The sequence below is a fragment of the Rissa tridactyla genome, chromosome 1, assembly GCF_028500815.1.
Source record: "Rissa tridactyla isolate bRisTri1 chromosome 1, bRisTri1.patW.cur.20221130, whole genome shotgun sequence".
Taxonomy (NCBI): Eukaryota; Metazoa; Chordata; class Aves; order Charadriiformes; family Laridae; genus Rissa; species Rissa tridactyla.
The window spans coordinates 151,588,831-151,606,895 of record NC_071466.1 but is presented as its reverse complement, the minus strand read 5'-3'; the positions used below and the strand labels follow the sequence as shown (position 1 = coordinate 151,606,895).

Here is an 18,065-nt window from a genome sequence, read left to right as displayed (position 1 = left end):
GTAATTTGCACTATACTTTTTCAATTCTGGTGACTTGCCTTTTCGCTGCCTTTGTGCCTGTCTTCTCTGTCCAGTCTTCTCCAGAATAAACAAACCACCCCTAGTTACTTTTTTTTTCTCACTGGTCCCAGCTTTTCTACATCCATACCCAAATTTGGTGTTTCTGATACTGATACTCAGTAATCCTGGCCTTATTTGGCATCTCTGACACAGTTATCTGGGCACTGTTGGCCTTGCAATAATCCCCAATGGGACTCCAGCACTTCCCTTCCTTTAACTGTGAAGCTTGGTCATCTCTGACTCAAGTCCCTCTTAACGGTGTGTGAAATCTGGCCGTTCCTCACAATGATACCTGTAACTATTGTCAGCTTCTCACTCTGTTGTCATGTCTAGTAATTTCTCATGTCGTATCAAGTAGTTTTCCGTGCCCTGTTCAGTTACCTAGGCCAGGACTGAGTCATCTGCCTGCAGCTCTAATACCAAGTATTTTGAGTAGTCTTAACTTTGGCAAGTGAGTGCTATGTATTAATAAGTAAAGAGGATTCTCTGTGCTTACAATCTTTCCCTGGTGATCAGCAGTTTTATATTTAGGAGATGTAATGGTCAAGGAAGGAAACTAATATCTTAGGTAACTGGAAACAAATGATAAGGCAGGTTTGGTGAGAGATCCACAGGTTTATGAGGAGTCAGTGCAGAGGTCTTGGTATGAACTTTGAACCTGATAATTTATCATCAGGGATTGTGTGGTTTCACTCTTGGATGTAAGTTGCAGAGATAAAGTGCACTTCTCTTGAATGTAGATGTTACCATGATCAAATGTGAATCTGATAGAAAAGGGGACTGCTGTCTGGTCTCCCTCTGGGGACTGCATATGGTAGCATGTGGTGCGCACACAGTGTAATTGGTACTAATGGATAAGAGGAATTACGCCTCCCTTTTCCTCCCAACTCTGCACATACTTGTCAGTAAGCACCACCAGGGCTTGAAAAGCAACCTAGATATGCAGATTTCTGGTTATATCTGCTATCTCTCCAGTGTCTGTATCACGGTGAATTTTTAATTTTTTCCAACTATTTGAAAACAAAAATATCTACGCTCTGGAACCATTAGAATGTTTCAGAGATGTCTGCAGTTGCACTGTGCCTACACAGTTGTGTGTGTACATATATATATATAGGCAGAAGTAGAATTTGCTTACTGGACCAGAATGAATAAGTGACTGTGGTTAGAAGGATCTAGCTGCATTATGAAAGATTTGGAAAGAAATCGAAGAGTATGAAATAAGAGAGAAATGGTCTATGTTTTCACGTTGTCGTTCTTCATATACTAAAACTAATCATTTGGCATAGATTTCATTTTACCTCACTGTATGTGTTCAAATTGTCTAGTTGGATCTAATCATCTAGAGTTCGTGGATTAGTCAGTGGAGAGGAAGGCAGCCATGGCCACCAAACATTATAGATATCTAAAATAGGTGGAGTGAACTGCTTTTTTGGAGGTACTTAACTGTGCCTTGGTTATATAAATAAAGGTTTGATGACTAAGTTAGACTAAATGTCAGATTTTAGATTGCTAGAACTAGTGAAATGGATTCCATGTTCTGTGTGTGTGTTGATTTCTGATTTTGGTTGTCAACAGAAGTGTAATATGAAGAAAGGAGTTATGTGCCTATAATATAGGTTTTTAGTAAGTCACCTGTCTTTCAGGTGACCTGTGTGAATGCAAATAGATTAAATGTATAATTCTGCCTGAATGCATGCCATTAAATGAAAGAGATCGTTAAAGAGAATCATGGCAAGAAAAACTAACTCAGGAGAAATCCTTGTTGTAAATTCAAGGGAGCTGCTTCTTGAGGAATATCCACGTCTCCATCTGGTGTGAGAACAATTACTTTTTCCCGAGATTATGTTTAGGAGTGGAGAATATTGTGAATGCAAAACAGGTAGCTTCAGGAAGGAGACGGGACTTTCCAGGCAGTGTCAGAGAGGGATGGCAAGCGTGCCAGAAGACACAGCATCAGAGAAACCATGTTGTAATCAGTTCAATCTGCTTCTCCTAGCTAGAGAGCGTGGTTAGCTCGGCTGGCTGGAATGCACAAAACTTACAAGGAAAGATTAATAGTTAGGTAATAGCAATGTGGAGAGAGTTCTCTACAGTAACTCTTTGGGTTTTGTGTGTTATGCTTTTGGGTGAACAAATACAGCATGCCTAATTTTGAAAGTCCCGTTTTTGAATCGTTGCAAAATTGCACAGTAACAGGATTCCAAAGAGAAGATAAATTGAGGTGCAGAATTCATTTGGTCTTTTTAACTTGCAACTTGGTCCAACTTTGAATGTGTTGGCAAACAAGCTTCTGCCTGCCAGAGCCTGGAGTACCAGGCAAAAGTGTGCTGGGTCCATGATTTCAACAAGAGGGAGAGCCCTTGTTCCTCCAGGATGGAGCCAGAGGAGGGATAGAAAGGTATTTCATTCTGGTGACATCAGGAGAAAAGATTAACCCTTATCACCAGGGCAGGTTTCTATTGCTGTAAATAAAGGGTGACACACACACTTTCTTTATATCTTTATACTACTATATTATCTCAAAGAACATGTATCTTTTTGCAATTTCTTCCTCTCACTGCAACAAGCAGGGATATGAAATCTTTATGTATCATCCTATTACCTCTTTTTCCAGAATTTATAGCCTATTCTATCATGCTGCCCTTTGCATAAGCTATATAGTGGCCAAATGCCTGCTGTGCCCTGAAAGAAAGGCTGTGCTGCAGCAGCTATGGTATGTGAAATAACAATTACAGCTTCCTGAAGAGCATCAACAAGAAATTCTGCTCGCAGAAATTATCATCTGTGATGAGGTAGACCAGTTCAAAGTAGTATTTGCCCTTCTTGAAATAAACTCTTTCTTTTCAGGTGTTTATAAAGTAAATGAACTTCTTGAATTCAATTTCAAATTCAAAGTAGGAAGTAAGGGGAGTATTTGACGAATAATAACAATTAAAATGCAGTATTTCCCATCAGTGGCTTCCACTTTAAACTTTCTATAGAAATCACAAACATATGCTATGCCTTTATGGGAAGTTATTCTATAACTTTGCATAGGGTTGTCTATGATGGTTTCTGTCATCATTTCACCATTTGCTTTTGAACGCTCTTTTACTGCCTGTGCCTGGTAATGATACAGTGACTCAAAACTTGAGACAAGAGAATGTTTCAGGAAATGTATAGATTTAAGTGGGAGTAATTTACTTAAAATAACATAACTGGTTTTGTAACACTACTTTTCTGATTAAGCCATTGTGCTGCAAATAACTTCAAATAAGGACAACAATGGGGATTCCCAGTCTATGTGTGAAAATGTTGCATTTATCCCACTACAGGCCTCAATATGTTGTAAAGGATACCATTTTACAGAGAAATTTCCAATTGATGTATTTTAAGTATCATCATAATAGCTTTGTGTTTCCTACTGTCCTTGGGCTGTCTCTGGATAACAAATTTTTGAGGACATCTGCTAAGCTGAAGAATATCACCCAGCAGTTTCTGAATCCTTCTGTTTGAGCACCAACAGGGACATTAGAAAAACACCCAGGCCTGACCTGGGGAGGCAAAGTGGAAATGACCCCTGATATTTCACAGTTACGTTTTCCATGGGTTTGGCCTCCTTGTTGCTAGCAATGTGTACCTTATTAGATATCTGAGTTTGCTTAGTTACAACCACCAAATATTTAATTTCATAAAGGCGTTTCCAGTTAGTTGAAAGTGTCATGTGGTGTCAAAAATCTTTCGCATGCTCATGCTGACAAATTCTGATAAATTTTTTTAACTGTCTCTTATAGAAGACTAAATGATTCCGATATCTTTAGTCTTTCACGGTAAGATATTATACACTCTACGTTTTCTTGTACCTCTCTTTCTCAGTTCTTTAAGCTATTCTGTTGTTCTTTTTGAGGTGTGGATTCTAGAACCTTCACATGTAGGTTGAAACTCATTGAGGTCCATGTTGCCTGTGTGTTGGTTCACTCTAACCATTAGCACCAGTCAATTGGCTCTCAGGAAAAGCAGCTCAGTCATGAAAGAGGAGAAAATTTGTATGCATGGTCTGCCCCCAAACCGGGAGGGCGCAATACTGATGCCGAGCTCCAGAGGTAATGAGAGATGCCTACTCCTTGTAGATAGGCTGGATGGTTTTTTGTTATTGTTTTGGTTTGTTTTCCTAATACGCAGTAGAAATGTAGAATCTCTTGCCCAGTGTTCAGAAGCTATTAGAGTAAATGATCTGTGGGAAACTTCTTGCCTCTTTTGTGATGCTGATCCTATGAAGTGCAGAGTGCTGTGATAAAGGAATGCAAAAGCCTCAGCTTTCACCACCTTCAGTGTGATCCGAAAACCATCAGAAAGATGGAGCTGCAGCAGTGGCTGGAGCATTAACTCAATGGCAGTGCATAAATATTGCCCACTGACTTCTAAGCAAGTGCTCTACAAACCTGGTGTGCATCTGCTCTTGCCACCTTTGCTCTGGTATGCGTAAATTCAGTAATGATCAATGAATCTGCTTTTATATAAGCAGGATTTTTTATTTTTAGAAAGAATCTATAAAGACCATCTCAAACATTTGTCTGCATCTACTGCAGAAAAGGTCACAGAGAAGCTGGCTAACTATGTTTGTATAGACAACCAGTGACATAAGGACTATTTCAGGGTTTTGTGTTGCAGTGTTTAAATCCAAGATGTAAGCCAGATACTGTTTTTTCTCATACAGGTGCTTACAAAGATTGTCTCTTGCTAATTTTTCCCACGTTTTATTACCTTCTTCCCCCCTCCCACTTTGGTACAGCTGCAGTCTTCTGATTTAGTGCCTTATTTAGTTTGGAAATGCTCTTAAGTAACAGAGCAAGTCAACAGTGCTTGTTTTTGCATCTGGATATTACACATGCTTAATATTCAGACTTGGAACACCTTCCAAGAAGATACCAGTAAATAGAAAATAATGTTAGAGAAAAGTCTGCGTGATAGAGATAGAACATACTACTTTGGACACCAAACAGCTCAGTAAAATGATTTTCTTCTGTGCAAAGTGGTTATAAAAATATGACTCTAAATCTGTTAATGCTGCAATGCCTCTAGATAATGGAGATCTAGTTTGAATAAAAGGTTTTTGGGGGTGTTGTTTGTTTTTTTTCTTTTTTTTTTTTCAAATTGCCTCTTAATATCACCCTGAAATCAAAACAGGCCACTGTTTTCCTTTGTTTTATAGCATGGTTTATATTCATGCAGTTAGTAATTTTCTATGGGTTTGTTTTAATGGAGGTTTGCAAGTGCAAGGGCTTCCTTTTCTTGCTTTGCAGAGCATGTTGCGTATGGAGCATCCTCTTGAGACTATGTGCATGAGAGGAAATAGAAGGATAAGATTGAGGCAGCATTTTATTTTCTTCCCTTAGTTCAAATTTTGCCATTTCTGCATGATCCTCTTTCTAGCACCTTAATGGTGCCAAGTTAAAAAAAACCCTCCTGTTTGAATACCTTTATTTTGTCTAAAATGATTCAAAAATAAGATATTAATTAGATGACTGAAATTAGAAGAAAACCCAAACTATTTTTACTTGCTCGATTCTTAAGATTTGCTAGAACTTTTTGTATAGGCTGTTTCAAAACTTTCCTCTTCAGTTGCTTTTTCTGATGTTTTCGTGGTCTTACTTCAAGCAGTAGGGGGGGTGTGGGAATCACATGTTAAAAATAGAAAAATGTGGTTTTTAGAACAGTAAGATTAATAGCTGAAATCAAAGTCAATTTTGACACTTGAAACACCTTTTATACCTTTTGCTTTGAAACTGCCTGCATTTCAAGAAGGGAGTGCATCTTTAATTTATTAGGATATCGCATGCATAGTCTAAAATTAGGTAAATGCAGTTTAAAATAAATCCAAAGTTTTGCCTTTCTGAAAAGCAACAAACGGTTTTGGGGTGATTCTCTTTGTGTGGGTGCTAATATAACTTACAGATGTCTGGTTTTCACAAAGTATAATGTAGTAGATACCTCTTACAACTTCAGAGAATAGTATATACCTAATTTTATGCCCAATACCTGCATGAACCTTTGATGTGGGTGCCTACTGTGATCAGTCCTTGCAACCCTACCCACAGACTCAGGGATAGTAGTAGCGGTGCAAACTATGATGCTGGATAACCAAAGGAGTCGATGAAATTTAATCACTTTGAGGGGACTAAAAAGCAGGAGGGGTGTGGACCAGAGGCCTTCAGAGGTCCCTTTTAACCCAGGCTATTGTATGATAATGTGGATTGATGGCTTCCTGATGTGAGCATCACCATTGGGAGGGAGGGTTGGCAGGGAGTACTTACAGCTTGTATAGGAAGGTTAGATATACAGTCTCGTTTCATACACGTGCTAAGCCTTTTCCAACAAACTCTGCCTGCTGCCTGGATTTGTGCAGCTGAACATTGATCCCATAAACAGCAAGAGGAAGCAAAAAAACCTCGGCCTGTAAGAATGTGCACTGCGTATTGTTTATCAGGGCTGATCTCCATGGGTGCTAAAGGTGTGGGGTTTTTTTCTGTTTTGGTTTGTTGGTGTGTGTGTGTCAGTCTTTATTGAAATTCATATTGTCTGTAGCTCAGATACAGACCTATATAGAGATCTCTCTGTGCTTTTTAGTCATCATCTACCTGATGTAACTGGGAACAGACTGCTGTTTCTGGACTGAGAATACTATGAGTTGTGAAAGAATTGTGATTGATTTTTTTAGGATGAAGAATCATTGAAATTGTAGGTTCTGAATTATTTAAATATTTGTACATATTTTCCAAATTTGGTCACATGTTTTGGGCCAAAAGAAGCTACAGAGTTGCTCTGTACCTTGTGTACACACACATGTGCATGCATATATTCCCCACACATAAGCGGGAGTCATTTAATCCACCTAAATCTGATGTTGAATTAAATTTATTTTTTAGATTACTTCAGTACAATCTGAAGTGAGATTGGAACTTCCAGCAGCTGATTTCACTTGTATTTCAGATATCTGTCTTAAGAATGGAAGACATGTTTCTCTGCACTGACTATAGAGGGAGCTTAGACAAGATCCCTTTTTCAAAATGGTTTGGGTAGGGTGAGACAAATCACATTTAACAGGTTTGTGTGTTGATTTCTGTCCCACTCGGCATTCTTAGACAAAGAATCTGAAGACTATATAATACAGTAAAGATTATTTTAAACCTGTAAAAGCTTAATTTCTGAAAAAAAGTTATACTTAGATTACTCACTAAGTGAAGAGTAATCGTCCACCAATAAGAGAATGATGAGCAGTTGAGAAGCTTGTCAGAAGAATCTGATCTATTGAGTTACAGTTAATCTCCAGAGGAATTTTACTGAAGTCAAGGAAATTTTACCAAAGATGCTTGAACCCAGCATCCTTAAAGGTGGTAACAGTGACTTAGATGAATGTGCAAAAATACAGGTTTAAGCAAGAAAGCACTCTCTTGGTGTCTCCGTTTGAGGGATCTGTGCCTGGAGTTTGTCCAAGTCTCATGTTGTTCTTCCAAGAAACTCACCGTGACACGTATGCATGTTGTTGCAAAGGTTTTTTACTGGTAGGTACCCTAAAATACTTTAAAAAGATGTATTAATGCACTATACCATGAAATGTGCATCTATTACTGCCTCAAGTGAGGAACCTTGTTTTTTAATTTATATGCCATTTGGTGTTACAAATGCTTTTACGTTTTGCATTCTGTGGGAGATTGCATTGTCCCAGCAGAGCTATGGTTTTACGTGGGAAAAAAAAAAAAAGCAAAAGCTCTTGTTAAACATTCCTTCAAATACGTGACTTATTGGGTTCTCTCAGGCTTATTTGAGATGAATACAAACACCGTTGTTAGTAAAAAGGATCTTTATGTCACTAGTTCTCCGTTGCTGTTTTTGAATTTCATGAATGTGTTAGTGAGCTTTGGTTGAAGGAAAGGAAAGTGTTCCCTGGCTTGATTTCTGAGGGCCTAATCTAGGTGCCACCAGAAACATGTCTGAAGAAAACAAAACTGATTCTTTGTGGTTTTCTTTGTGTTGTCTTGAGCTTGAAAGCCACAAGAAAATGCAAGTGCTTCAAAGAAAATTGGTCTCTTACCACTCCCCCGCCCTTTCGGCGTAATAAATTAATCTCCTAATAGAATTTTTAGTCCATATGAGTTGTATTAAAGCTTCTCTGGCTGTCCTGATATCTGTCAATTATCAAACTTTTTGTATTAGACACTTGCCTTGGGGCTTAATATTGAGTAGGCTCCATGCTTTTTTCCCCTCTTCCTCTCTTTAAAAAGAAGACCTTACCTCCCAGTCTAGTTCTCTTGAATTCATAGTTGCAGAAGAGAAAGTCAGAAGCTAGATGGATTTTTGTGACTGCTGAGGATTTTCAAACTTGTGGCTTTCTAGATTCTTCTGAGCAAGATTTGACAAGACACCTCTGGTGAAGGAGGCAGAACAGACTGTTACTTTACTTTCGTTTGTTTCAGAATGGAAAAATAAAACTAGCGAAGTAAAAGAGGGAACACTGTGATGAAATGTTCGATGATAATTTCTTATCCCCTGATAATTAGAATGGAGGAGAGGGGGAATTCTCTCATTTGTGTTATTGCAGACTGAGCTGTAAAAAAACAAATTTGTCAGTAAATAAAAATATAATTTGCTTTTACTACAAGTACAGGATCATGTCTCTTATTTAAAAAAAGCAAATCAAAAAACACCCTCCCCCCTCCCCAACAACACAATCCAAACAACCCTCACCCCCCCCAAAAAAGACCCAAAGCAAAACAAACGTCCTACCCAAACCACCTGAATTGTGTTCATTAAGAACCATAGCATTTTCAAACATAAAAGTAAGAGAAATGTTAGAAATGTGTGTCTCAGTGCCTACATCTTTTCCATGTCTAAGATAGTGCATATGGAGGAAAGATCTTATCAGGAAGCAATGGGTTTCTAACATACTCTGAAACAAGGTATTTTTGCATGAAGAGAATTACATATGTGGTGATTTTAAGAGAAGAGTTGTCCCATGATTTATTCCAGTGTTGACAGATATTGCTTGTATTCTTGTTGTGTCTTACTCATAAGCCAGGAATCCCTTGTGCTGGATGTTCTACCAATGTAGAATAAAAGTCTGTCCCTTTCTCAGGAAATTCGAAATCTAAATAGTGTTGGCAAAATTACGATAACGTATCATGCAGTGTCCATAATTAATTTTCAAGCATAAATATTTAACTTGGAGGCATTCAATACTTGAAGTGAGAGGAGCTTGTGCACTTGCTTTCTTCATTGAAATGGACTTGTTTTTTTCACATTGCTAGTAGCTCATTACGTCTTCTTATGATAATGGCATGCAATAAAAAAGCCCTCTGTTTGGAGAGGGGAGATAAAGGAAAACAAAGATCTAGTTGCAAAAGAAGCATGGTTCCTGATGATTTTTTTGTTTAGATATTAAAAAATGTTTAGTCTCAACTATGGCAAATGAACTGTCTTAAATAATGTATCTTTTATGTGTGTGTTCTGAAGCCCCAAAACAATTTACAGGAAAAAATTCTTTAACTCTCTTGTCTGTGCTAACAACTACAGACTGAATTTTAATCTGACATGATGTTTCAAAGTGTATGTGTATACTATAAACTTTATTATAGAAAAAGCCATAGTTCACGTTGCAATCCAGCTTTCATTATAACCCCTATCTCTACTTACAAATTACCTCCAGCAAAATCTTCTTTCTGGAAAAAACCTACTGTTGCTTTATCAGTTAGCTGTCAGAACTAACGTTTTTTTAGCTTGTTTTTAAAAAAGGCAAATAAGGAAAACTATCCAAATCATGCTTTAAAGAAAGTGAGTTTTAGGTGTGTGCAGCCCTGTGCTAGCTAGGGGAAATTTCCAGGGATGTTAACTGAAAATTTAATAAAGACTTCCAGAAAAGACTGTTTACCAATACAAATAAGTAGGTCTATTTCACTGAAAGATGTTAAACTTTGTGTATGGCTACTTGTTATGGTCCTGAGATAATGAAAGGCTTTTGGAAAAATATATTTGCAGAGTGATGTTTTAAAACCAAAGAAATAGAGTTCCAGGTCAACTGGACTGAGGGCCCTCGCCTTTCTTCCCGCAGAGTGATGAGCATGCACGTGGAAGTCTTAAAATGTGCTGATGTAGCTCTGGTGATCTAAAGGTTTGAGCGAAGCAGGGTTTGCTTGGGGGTGGTCTCTTCTGATAGTTTCACAGATGGAAGAAATACATAAGCTTTCTAGGCAAAGGCCTTCCTTCAGGTGAAACTTGCCTTAGACTAACAAAAGAAATTACTTCTGTATATAAATCTTGCCTCATTATGTGATTTCGGAGAAATGTTTTTCTGGTCTGGTCTAAAAGGCCTAGAGTGTGGGAGGTGCTGCCACCAATCCAGCAAGTCAATGGGTGTACTTCAGTGTCACAACAGTTAAAGTGTTTTCCTGAGGTACACACTGAAATTTTCTTACTGCAAAAACCATTACTTCTGCTTATTCAGTATGAATATGGTGATAGATATTCCCTTTCTGTTCTTTGAAATGATACACACACGTGTATCTATAAATATATATTAAAAACATGTATGAAATATATATACACACACACATTCATAAAGACTGTTATCATACCCTCCTCCCCCTCACACCCTCAGGAGCAGCAGTCCAGCTTCTGGCATTCCCATTTCTGTCACTTTGCCTCATAGCTTGTGTTTTCTAGGCCTTTGGTTGGTCTCCTTGTTCTCTTCTGGTCAGCTTGAACTGAGCTACATCTTTCCTGAAGTGTGGAACCTGGAACTGCCCACTCTGTTTCAGCTGAAGCCCTGCCAATGTTGAGCTGAAGAGAAGTATTACTTGTAGCATTGCATGGATTTTATCCCTGTTTATATACTCAGTTGTGATGATTGCATTTTGTGGGAAGAAGGCAGTATGACAATATCAACTTCTGTTCTGCTGGGGATCCATTATAACCCCCAAGGCTTTTCTGAAAATAATTTGGGCAGATGATTCATTTTGCTTAAATACTACGCGTTTGTCCCTGATGAACTCCATTCTATTTTTAAAAATTTCTCCAATTCGTGAAGTTCATTTTGAATTCAAATCCTGTCCTTCAGTGTATTTGCTTTACCTCCCAGCTTCATAGTTACCTGCTTGTTTAATAACACTATTCCCCATTTCATCATCCAGATCATTAATGAAAACACTGAACAGAACTGGATCCAGGGCAGGCACTCGGGTACCTCCATGTGACACATCCTCCAATTTAGACTGTGTACCAATGGCAACTGCTGTCAGGCATCCACTGGTTTCATACTCACGTTATAGCAATTTTTTTCGTGTTCATATGCCCTTGTGAAACTGTCATACAAGACCTCATAAAACTATAATAAAGTCAGGAGACATGGCACCTACTGCTTCTGTCTTGCCTGTGAATTCTGTTACACAGGTCTGGAAGGAATAAGTTTTCTTTTACAGAATGTATTCATGACAGATCCATGTCTACTGCTGTTTTTCTCCTTGTCCTCCAAGTACTTGCTGACACTTGTTTATTGTACTTATTCCAGATTTTTTTCTGGAGACTGAAGTTCAACTGGATTTAAATTTCCCCTCTTTCCACTTTTTTTAACTGGGGACTTTATTAAGCCTTTCTTAGTCCTCTGAGATCTCTCCTGTCTCCTATGAGTTCAAACCAGCAGCTAACGGTATTGAGAGTATTTCAAAAAGCTCTTTAAATATTCTGGGATATTCTAGGGTGTGGTACCTAAGTAGCTGAAACCACGGACATTATTTAAGTACTTTCTAACTTGTTGTTTCCCTTTTACAGTTGGAAACGGTACCTGTTGTAGTTTGGGGATTAATTGCACTAGTCATCTTGCTCTGGATGGGTTTTTCTTTAGTAAAAATTGATGCAAAAATGTTGTGTAACACTTAAGCCTTCTTACAATCATCTGTCAAATGCTCTCCTTTTCCCATGGGTTAATGGATCAATGTTTTCCCCATTCTTCCTCTTATTGACAGATAGTCTCATGCACTGACTTTTTTGTGTGTTATTCTTCATGTTTCTTGTTAGGTACCTCTCACTTCAGTCTTTTATAACTTTTTTTCCTGGGTGCTTGAATTGGTCTTACATGCAACCTTAATAGTGTAACCAGTTTCCTACCTTGTTTGCTTTCTTTCGGTGTTCAGTTGAGACATTATGATTTAACCACTTTTGTCTTTTACTGTACCCATCTCTTCTCTGTTTTGGGGAAAAATACAGTCATGCAACAGAGTTTCAAGGTTTGCATTTTTAGGATTCTGATGTTTTTAAAGTGATGGAAAAAAAGAATGGTGTCACTCCACATTGGCATAGCTCTATTTTCATTTAGAGAATTAATCTAAACACAAATTCCTCTAAAATAAATGTGTGGTTAATTAGATGAAGTCAAGAAACTCAAAAGTTGCAATTCCATTGTGTCATTAACTTGCCTACTTCTCATATAGAACAGTCACTGCTTAGGTTTTTTTTCAATGATGCTTTTGAGATAGCTAATAGGCAGCATGACAAGTGTTATTAGAATGCAAATAGCACTTATAAAGGTATTAATGGTCATCACCGTATATTTTAATAGTGATTTTTGGTGATGACCAATTTGGTGATTTAGTTGTAAGTTTGCAGTGTCAGGTATTCTGTGCAACGTGATTCATTTGCTGTTGTATAGCCACCTTATCTGTTACTTTTCTGACTGAACTCTGATTTTTATTTCTATTTTGTCTGCATTTGTATTTCAGTTGTGTATTTCTGTTATGTCTGCATTTGAAGTAGTTTTGCAGAAATTTAAAGTCTCTCACAAACACTTTGTAATCGCTTTTGTTCGCTTATATGGACTTTTATGTTTAATTACTATTCAAATACTTAAACTCATGATCCATAGCACAGAACTACCTGAGAGAGTTTTGTGCACCAGCTGGACATAGTCAACAGTACAAATTCTTGCTAAAGGGTGATAGGGATTAGCAGGGTGATGGTGCTGTGGATCACAGTGCTTAGTGAGTTATTGCACGTGGGTGGGGGCTGAATCTCCATTTCCCACTTCTGGTCAACTTCCAGCTTAATAACAGTATGAACAAATATGATTAAAGTGATTTAGGTATCATGAGACTTTATTTGTAGTGGTGAAATTGGGTGAAGTATTTTAACTGCTACATTGCAAAATGAAAATAGCAAATCCAGCAACTGCAGCTCTTGGGTTACATCAAAGTTTTGTTGTGGGGGAGAAATGAGTGCTATAGGTGTAATTTAGTAGGGTGCCTCACAAGTTCAATATGAATTGTGTTCTGCTTAATTCCTAGGAATTAACACTAAGCATTTAGATTATAGGGTAGAATTTCATTCTCACTGAAAGTTTGGCTATGCTGTCTTTGAAAATATTGTGCTCAGTTCTTGAATGTACTTTCTGTGAAGCTGTGTGTGCTTCACTCTTCAATTGATGCTTTTTCTATAAACTGCCTGTAGATCAAGTCCTTTGTCACTGCTATTAGTTATTTAGTACAGATAGAGTCTGCAGTCTCTGAGCTTCATAAAACACAGATCCTTATCAGTAATCAATATTTGTAATATTTGTTAATATGAATCTGTCATTACTGACTCATCTTTTGAAATTAATTTGAGATGAAGCACTTGGTTATGGGACTGGTGATCATGGCAGAAGCAAACGCAACGAAACCAGCAGAAGTTGTATCCTTAACTTTGCTGGCACATCGAAGTCAAAATGCATAGACTGGAATCCTCATGTGAAACCTAACTAATAAGCAATAATAATGAAGAAGCTTGACACGTTCCCAAATTGCAAAAAAGTCTTCATTAAGATGCAGCAGCTGTTTATTTTCAGGACCACATGGTCTAGTCAGCATGATAAGAACACAGTGGCAATGGATCAGCAAGTTTGCTTTTACTGGAAAACACACACGTCATTCATCCACTCTAACCGGTCAGTATTAAAGAAGAGCTGGAGTTGGAGAATAATTAGAGTAATTTTCCATTTATTTTTCTTTCTAGCTTGCCTCAGGCTAGGGAGGTCAAATACATGCTAAAGAGAAAAAAAACTGCATCTGGAACTAGTCTGAAAATAAATATGTATCGCATGAGTAGTGCTGTGTACAATTTGCTTAGCCTTAGAAAACTAAGTTTGTCTGCCAGTTGATTGCCTGCTTCATGGAGGAAATCTGCTTAGCCTGTGCGATTCTGAAAGCTTTTTTTCTTCAGTTTCAAAATCTGAGGGATGTGAATTAACTATTTCCCATTTCTTGTTTCTTTCAGCTTTCCCTTTCACATATCAGAGTCATATTACTCACCAGCTTCCTTTGGCTGGTTTGCAACTAGGAGGTTTTTCAGTGAGCAGAGACAAGCTCTAGACTCTCCTGCTATGCAATGGAACTATAACAGCCTGGAAATTTTATGGCAATGCCTGACATAAAATAATATCTGACTCTATCATGTCCTTCCTTCTGATTCAATGAGATGAATTTAAAAATCTTGCATGCTTTCTAGGTAGAGGCATATCCTGTTGCACTCTGTGTGTCAATGTGATTGTATTTATTTTACCTACTGTAATTCATTTGTAGTGCAGTCATTGCTGTGATATCTTGGCACTGCACATCCAGCTATGAAATATGCATCTTGGGTAATTATTTCTATTCAGGAACAGTTTGCCTGTTAACCTGTTTTAAATGTCTCTCATATGATATTTTAAGGAACACAGTGTCATGTGGTCTTCGGTTTCCTTTGTCCAGTAGTCTATAGGAGCCCATCTAATCTATTTAGTAACACCATATTTCTATATTAATCTAATGTGGAACACGATCAATAGTAGACTTTGAGCTTGCTTCGAAATAAAAGGTGATTTAACTCCTTTACTGGGTTTCTACTGTCTGTCTCTTGCATGCACACTTTTTCTGATCAGCAAAGCGTCTGCTGATCAGATGTAAGGGGAAACACAATCTCTTGAGTGTGCAGTGTGTTGAAACTGAACTCTGGTTTCACAGCCTGTGAAGGAATAAGATCTGTAGACCATTTGGGCTTCCCTTTACCTGTATCCCAACATATGGGCCACAGGCAAACTCGCAAGTCCACAAAGAAGGTAAGCAGTCTCTTCAATCTTATACAGAACATATCCAAACAAGACTTTCTTCCTAATTAAAGTTTCATGTCACTTTGTGTAGGTTTTATGTTGCACTTTTCTAACGTGGCTTATATTTTCTTCTGTGAAGTGTCCGTGGCAAAATTCGGTTAATATCTCACAAGTTCTCACATATCTCAATTGAAGCATACTCCGAAGAGTAAGGGGGTCTGTTTTGAAGTTTCAGAATTCACTCATTTTGAAGTAATTGAAGTTTTGTTTTGAGTTGCTGGAAAAGCCTCACTGAAGAGGCATAGGTGACTTAACTGTCTTTACTGAAACAATGGAACAATTGCACTAGCTTGAAAAGGTGACCTTCATTTTTTGTACTGCTAAGACCTTTTAAATATTAGCCACATATCACCTGTCATATATACTCTATTATTATGATTGGGCAAAAGCATGTGCTCTGTCAGTTTTGGCTAAGAGAGGTGCAGAACTTGGGACTGCTGGGTCTTAGCATTCTTGTTATCAAATGCTTTTTAAATAATTGTTCCTCCGTTGATTTCAATACTTCATCTATCTTAAAATCAGCTTATCAGGATAAGGAATCATTCCAGTTTCTGAATATATGTTGGTTGGCCTAAACTGTCTGCACAGCATTCTACAGAGCACAAAAGCCATGAACTCTGCCTTTGTGTTCCAGTTTCTGCTTCAGTGTCCCTTTAAGTCAGGCTGTTCTAAGGCTTATACATATGTACTGTTTGCAGAGAGAATTAAGTTAATTGTTAAAATTTCACTTTACCTCGAGATAATCTTGAAAACACAAGGATTTTTATGATAGGAACTGAGAATCTAGTTTGGGTGCTTTGCCATGTACTAAATAGCATAGTGCTGCATGTCTGTGTGATAAAGGGATGAGAACTAGCCTCACCTTTTGAGCTTTCCAACAATCCAACTTGCAAAATGTGCGGGTAAAATAGGAAAAAGACAGTTTCTCTTCTGTGAATCCCTGGAGATACTATTGACTGGAGGCACTTCTAACATCTCAGTGTCCATTGGCTCTTGTTAGGAGACTGTTGCAAGACAAATGATTGCATAGCAGTATTACTTTAAAATTAAGAGTTTCAGTTGGAGGAAGAAGCTGGTAGTAAGTGGATACCCTACACTTAACATTAGCTCTTGATTCTACTGATACTTAAGTTTTTAAAAAATACTATTTGTCTCTTCTGCTGTTTAAAAAATGCCTTTACAAATTTATGCTTTTCTTTTTTTTTTTTCGCCTCTCCTTTCACAGGTTCCAACTATGGGAGTCCCCGTCCAGCTCATGCCAACATGAATGCCAATGCAGCTGCAGGGCTTGCCCCAGAGCATATCCCTACTCCGGGGGCAGCTCTGTCCTGGCAAGCTGCGATTGATGCTGCCAGGCAAGCCAAACTGATGGGTAGTGCTGGCAATGCAACAATATCCACAGCTAGCTCCACGCAGAGAAAACGGCAGCAGTATGGGAAACAGAAAAAACAGGGTACCACCACAGCTACACGTCCTCCCCGGGCACTGCTGTGTTTAACACTGAAAAATCCCATCCGGAGGGCATGCATCAGCATCGTCGAATGGAAATATCCTTTTTGATGTTCTCACTTGGAAAACAGCAAATTGTTTGTGCGCACCAGGCACTATTCATAAGTGTGAAGAAATCAATACATTAAGTTGAAAGGCATCACTGGGAATGTAAAGTACACGAATAGTTTTTGATGTCTTGACTGAGATCATTTATGCTGGGGGAAAAAAAATGTTTAGAATTGAAGCCTTAACTATACCCTTGTGTAAGAAACCACTAGAAGTTTGAATGGTAAAGGTTAGGGGTTGAATTCTGCTCTTTTTAAAACACGTGGCCAAGGCTGAAATCGATGGGAGATATGCAAGATATCTGAGGCCAGAATTGAACTGACTCTATGGGATTGATAGCAGCTGCTGTCTTTCCATTCTTTTTTTTTTTTTTTACAGGCACTTAAAGAGGTGCTACCAGTTAAACAGCTCTAGTAGTTTGAATCATACGCTTTTTTTTGTTAAAGACATGGCATCACACTTTCTACAGTAGGGAGAAAAGAATGGGACAAGAGGATTAAAAAAACAAAACCCAAACGTGTGCAATAAGACCCTGAAACAGGGCTAACATCTGTTAATTGTATTGGAATTCCACTTAAACTACTAAGGCTCACCAACGTGTGGTAAGAGGTACTGGTTATCTGGAAGCAGGGAAAAGAAAGATGGTTTAAGTAATCCTGCAAAATGTACAAAAGCAGTACAGTGCCAGATCTAGTAGTCTGAACAAGAGACAGACTGTGTCACAGATCCTAGATGATAACCAGTGGCAAAGAACTGCAGAATGTAATGATCAGTGCTGCTTCCCTGGAAAGTCAGTGAGAGTTTGGCTGTTGGCTTTGTCATGTGGAGGGAGCAAAGTCTTTTCAGCCACCAAAGTCTGTTTAGTATAAGCTGGAATCTGAGAATTTGGTCTGAAACACAAACTGAAACAAAATATACCTCCCTCGCCTCCCCCAAGAGAAAGCAAGACTAACCCTGAACAGTAATTGTCAGTAAATCGCAAGCTAACGGGGTTCTTCAGTAAATACAAAAGAAAGCATGTTGTTAGGTGTAGATAAGCACGTCAAGGGAAGGTAGTACAGAATTTGGCAGTATTTAATATGATTAAAAAATGAATAATGGCATTTAAAAGAATGTGATAATATTGTTCCTTTGGGGGTCTGGTGGGATGCTAGGAAGATGAAAACAGAACGTGAGTATATTAGGTCTTGCTGACACTGACATATTTTTCAGATGAAGAACTTGTTAAAAATGCTCCTGTCAATTCTTAGATGTCCTTAAACTACCTACCTGCCTATTCCTTTCTTCTTCAGATGCTAAT

General features: G+C 38.2%; 1 protein-coding gene across 24 annotated transcripts in view; it reads left to right on the top strand.

Annotated features, from left to right (window-relative positions):
* Positions 1 to 18,065, top strand: part of CACNA1C (calcium voltage-gated channel subunit alpha1 C) — a 489,873-nt gene that overhangs the window by 59,679 nt on the left and 412,129 nt on the right. For all 24 annotated transcript variants that reach the window (XM_054201788.1, XM_054201724.1, XM_054201725.1 and 21 more), the window contains exon 2: positions 16,434 to 16,756. In XM_054201788.1, coding sequence (XP_054057763.1) covers positions 16,434 to 16,756 — 323 coding nt within the window. The remainder of the gene's footprint in view (positions 1 to 16,433; positions 16,757 to 18,065) is intronic.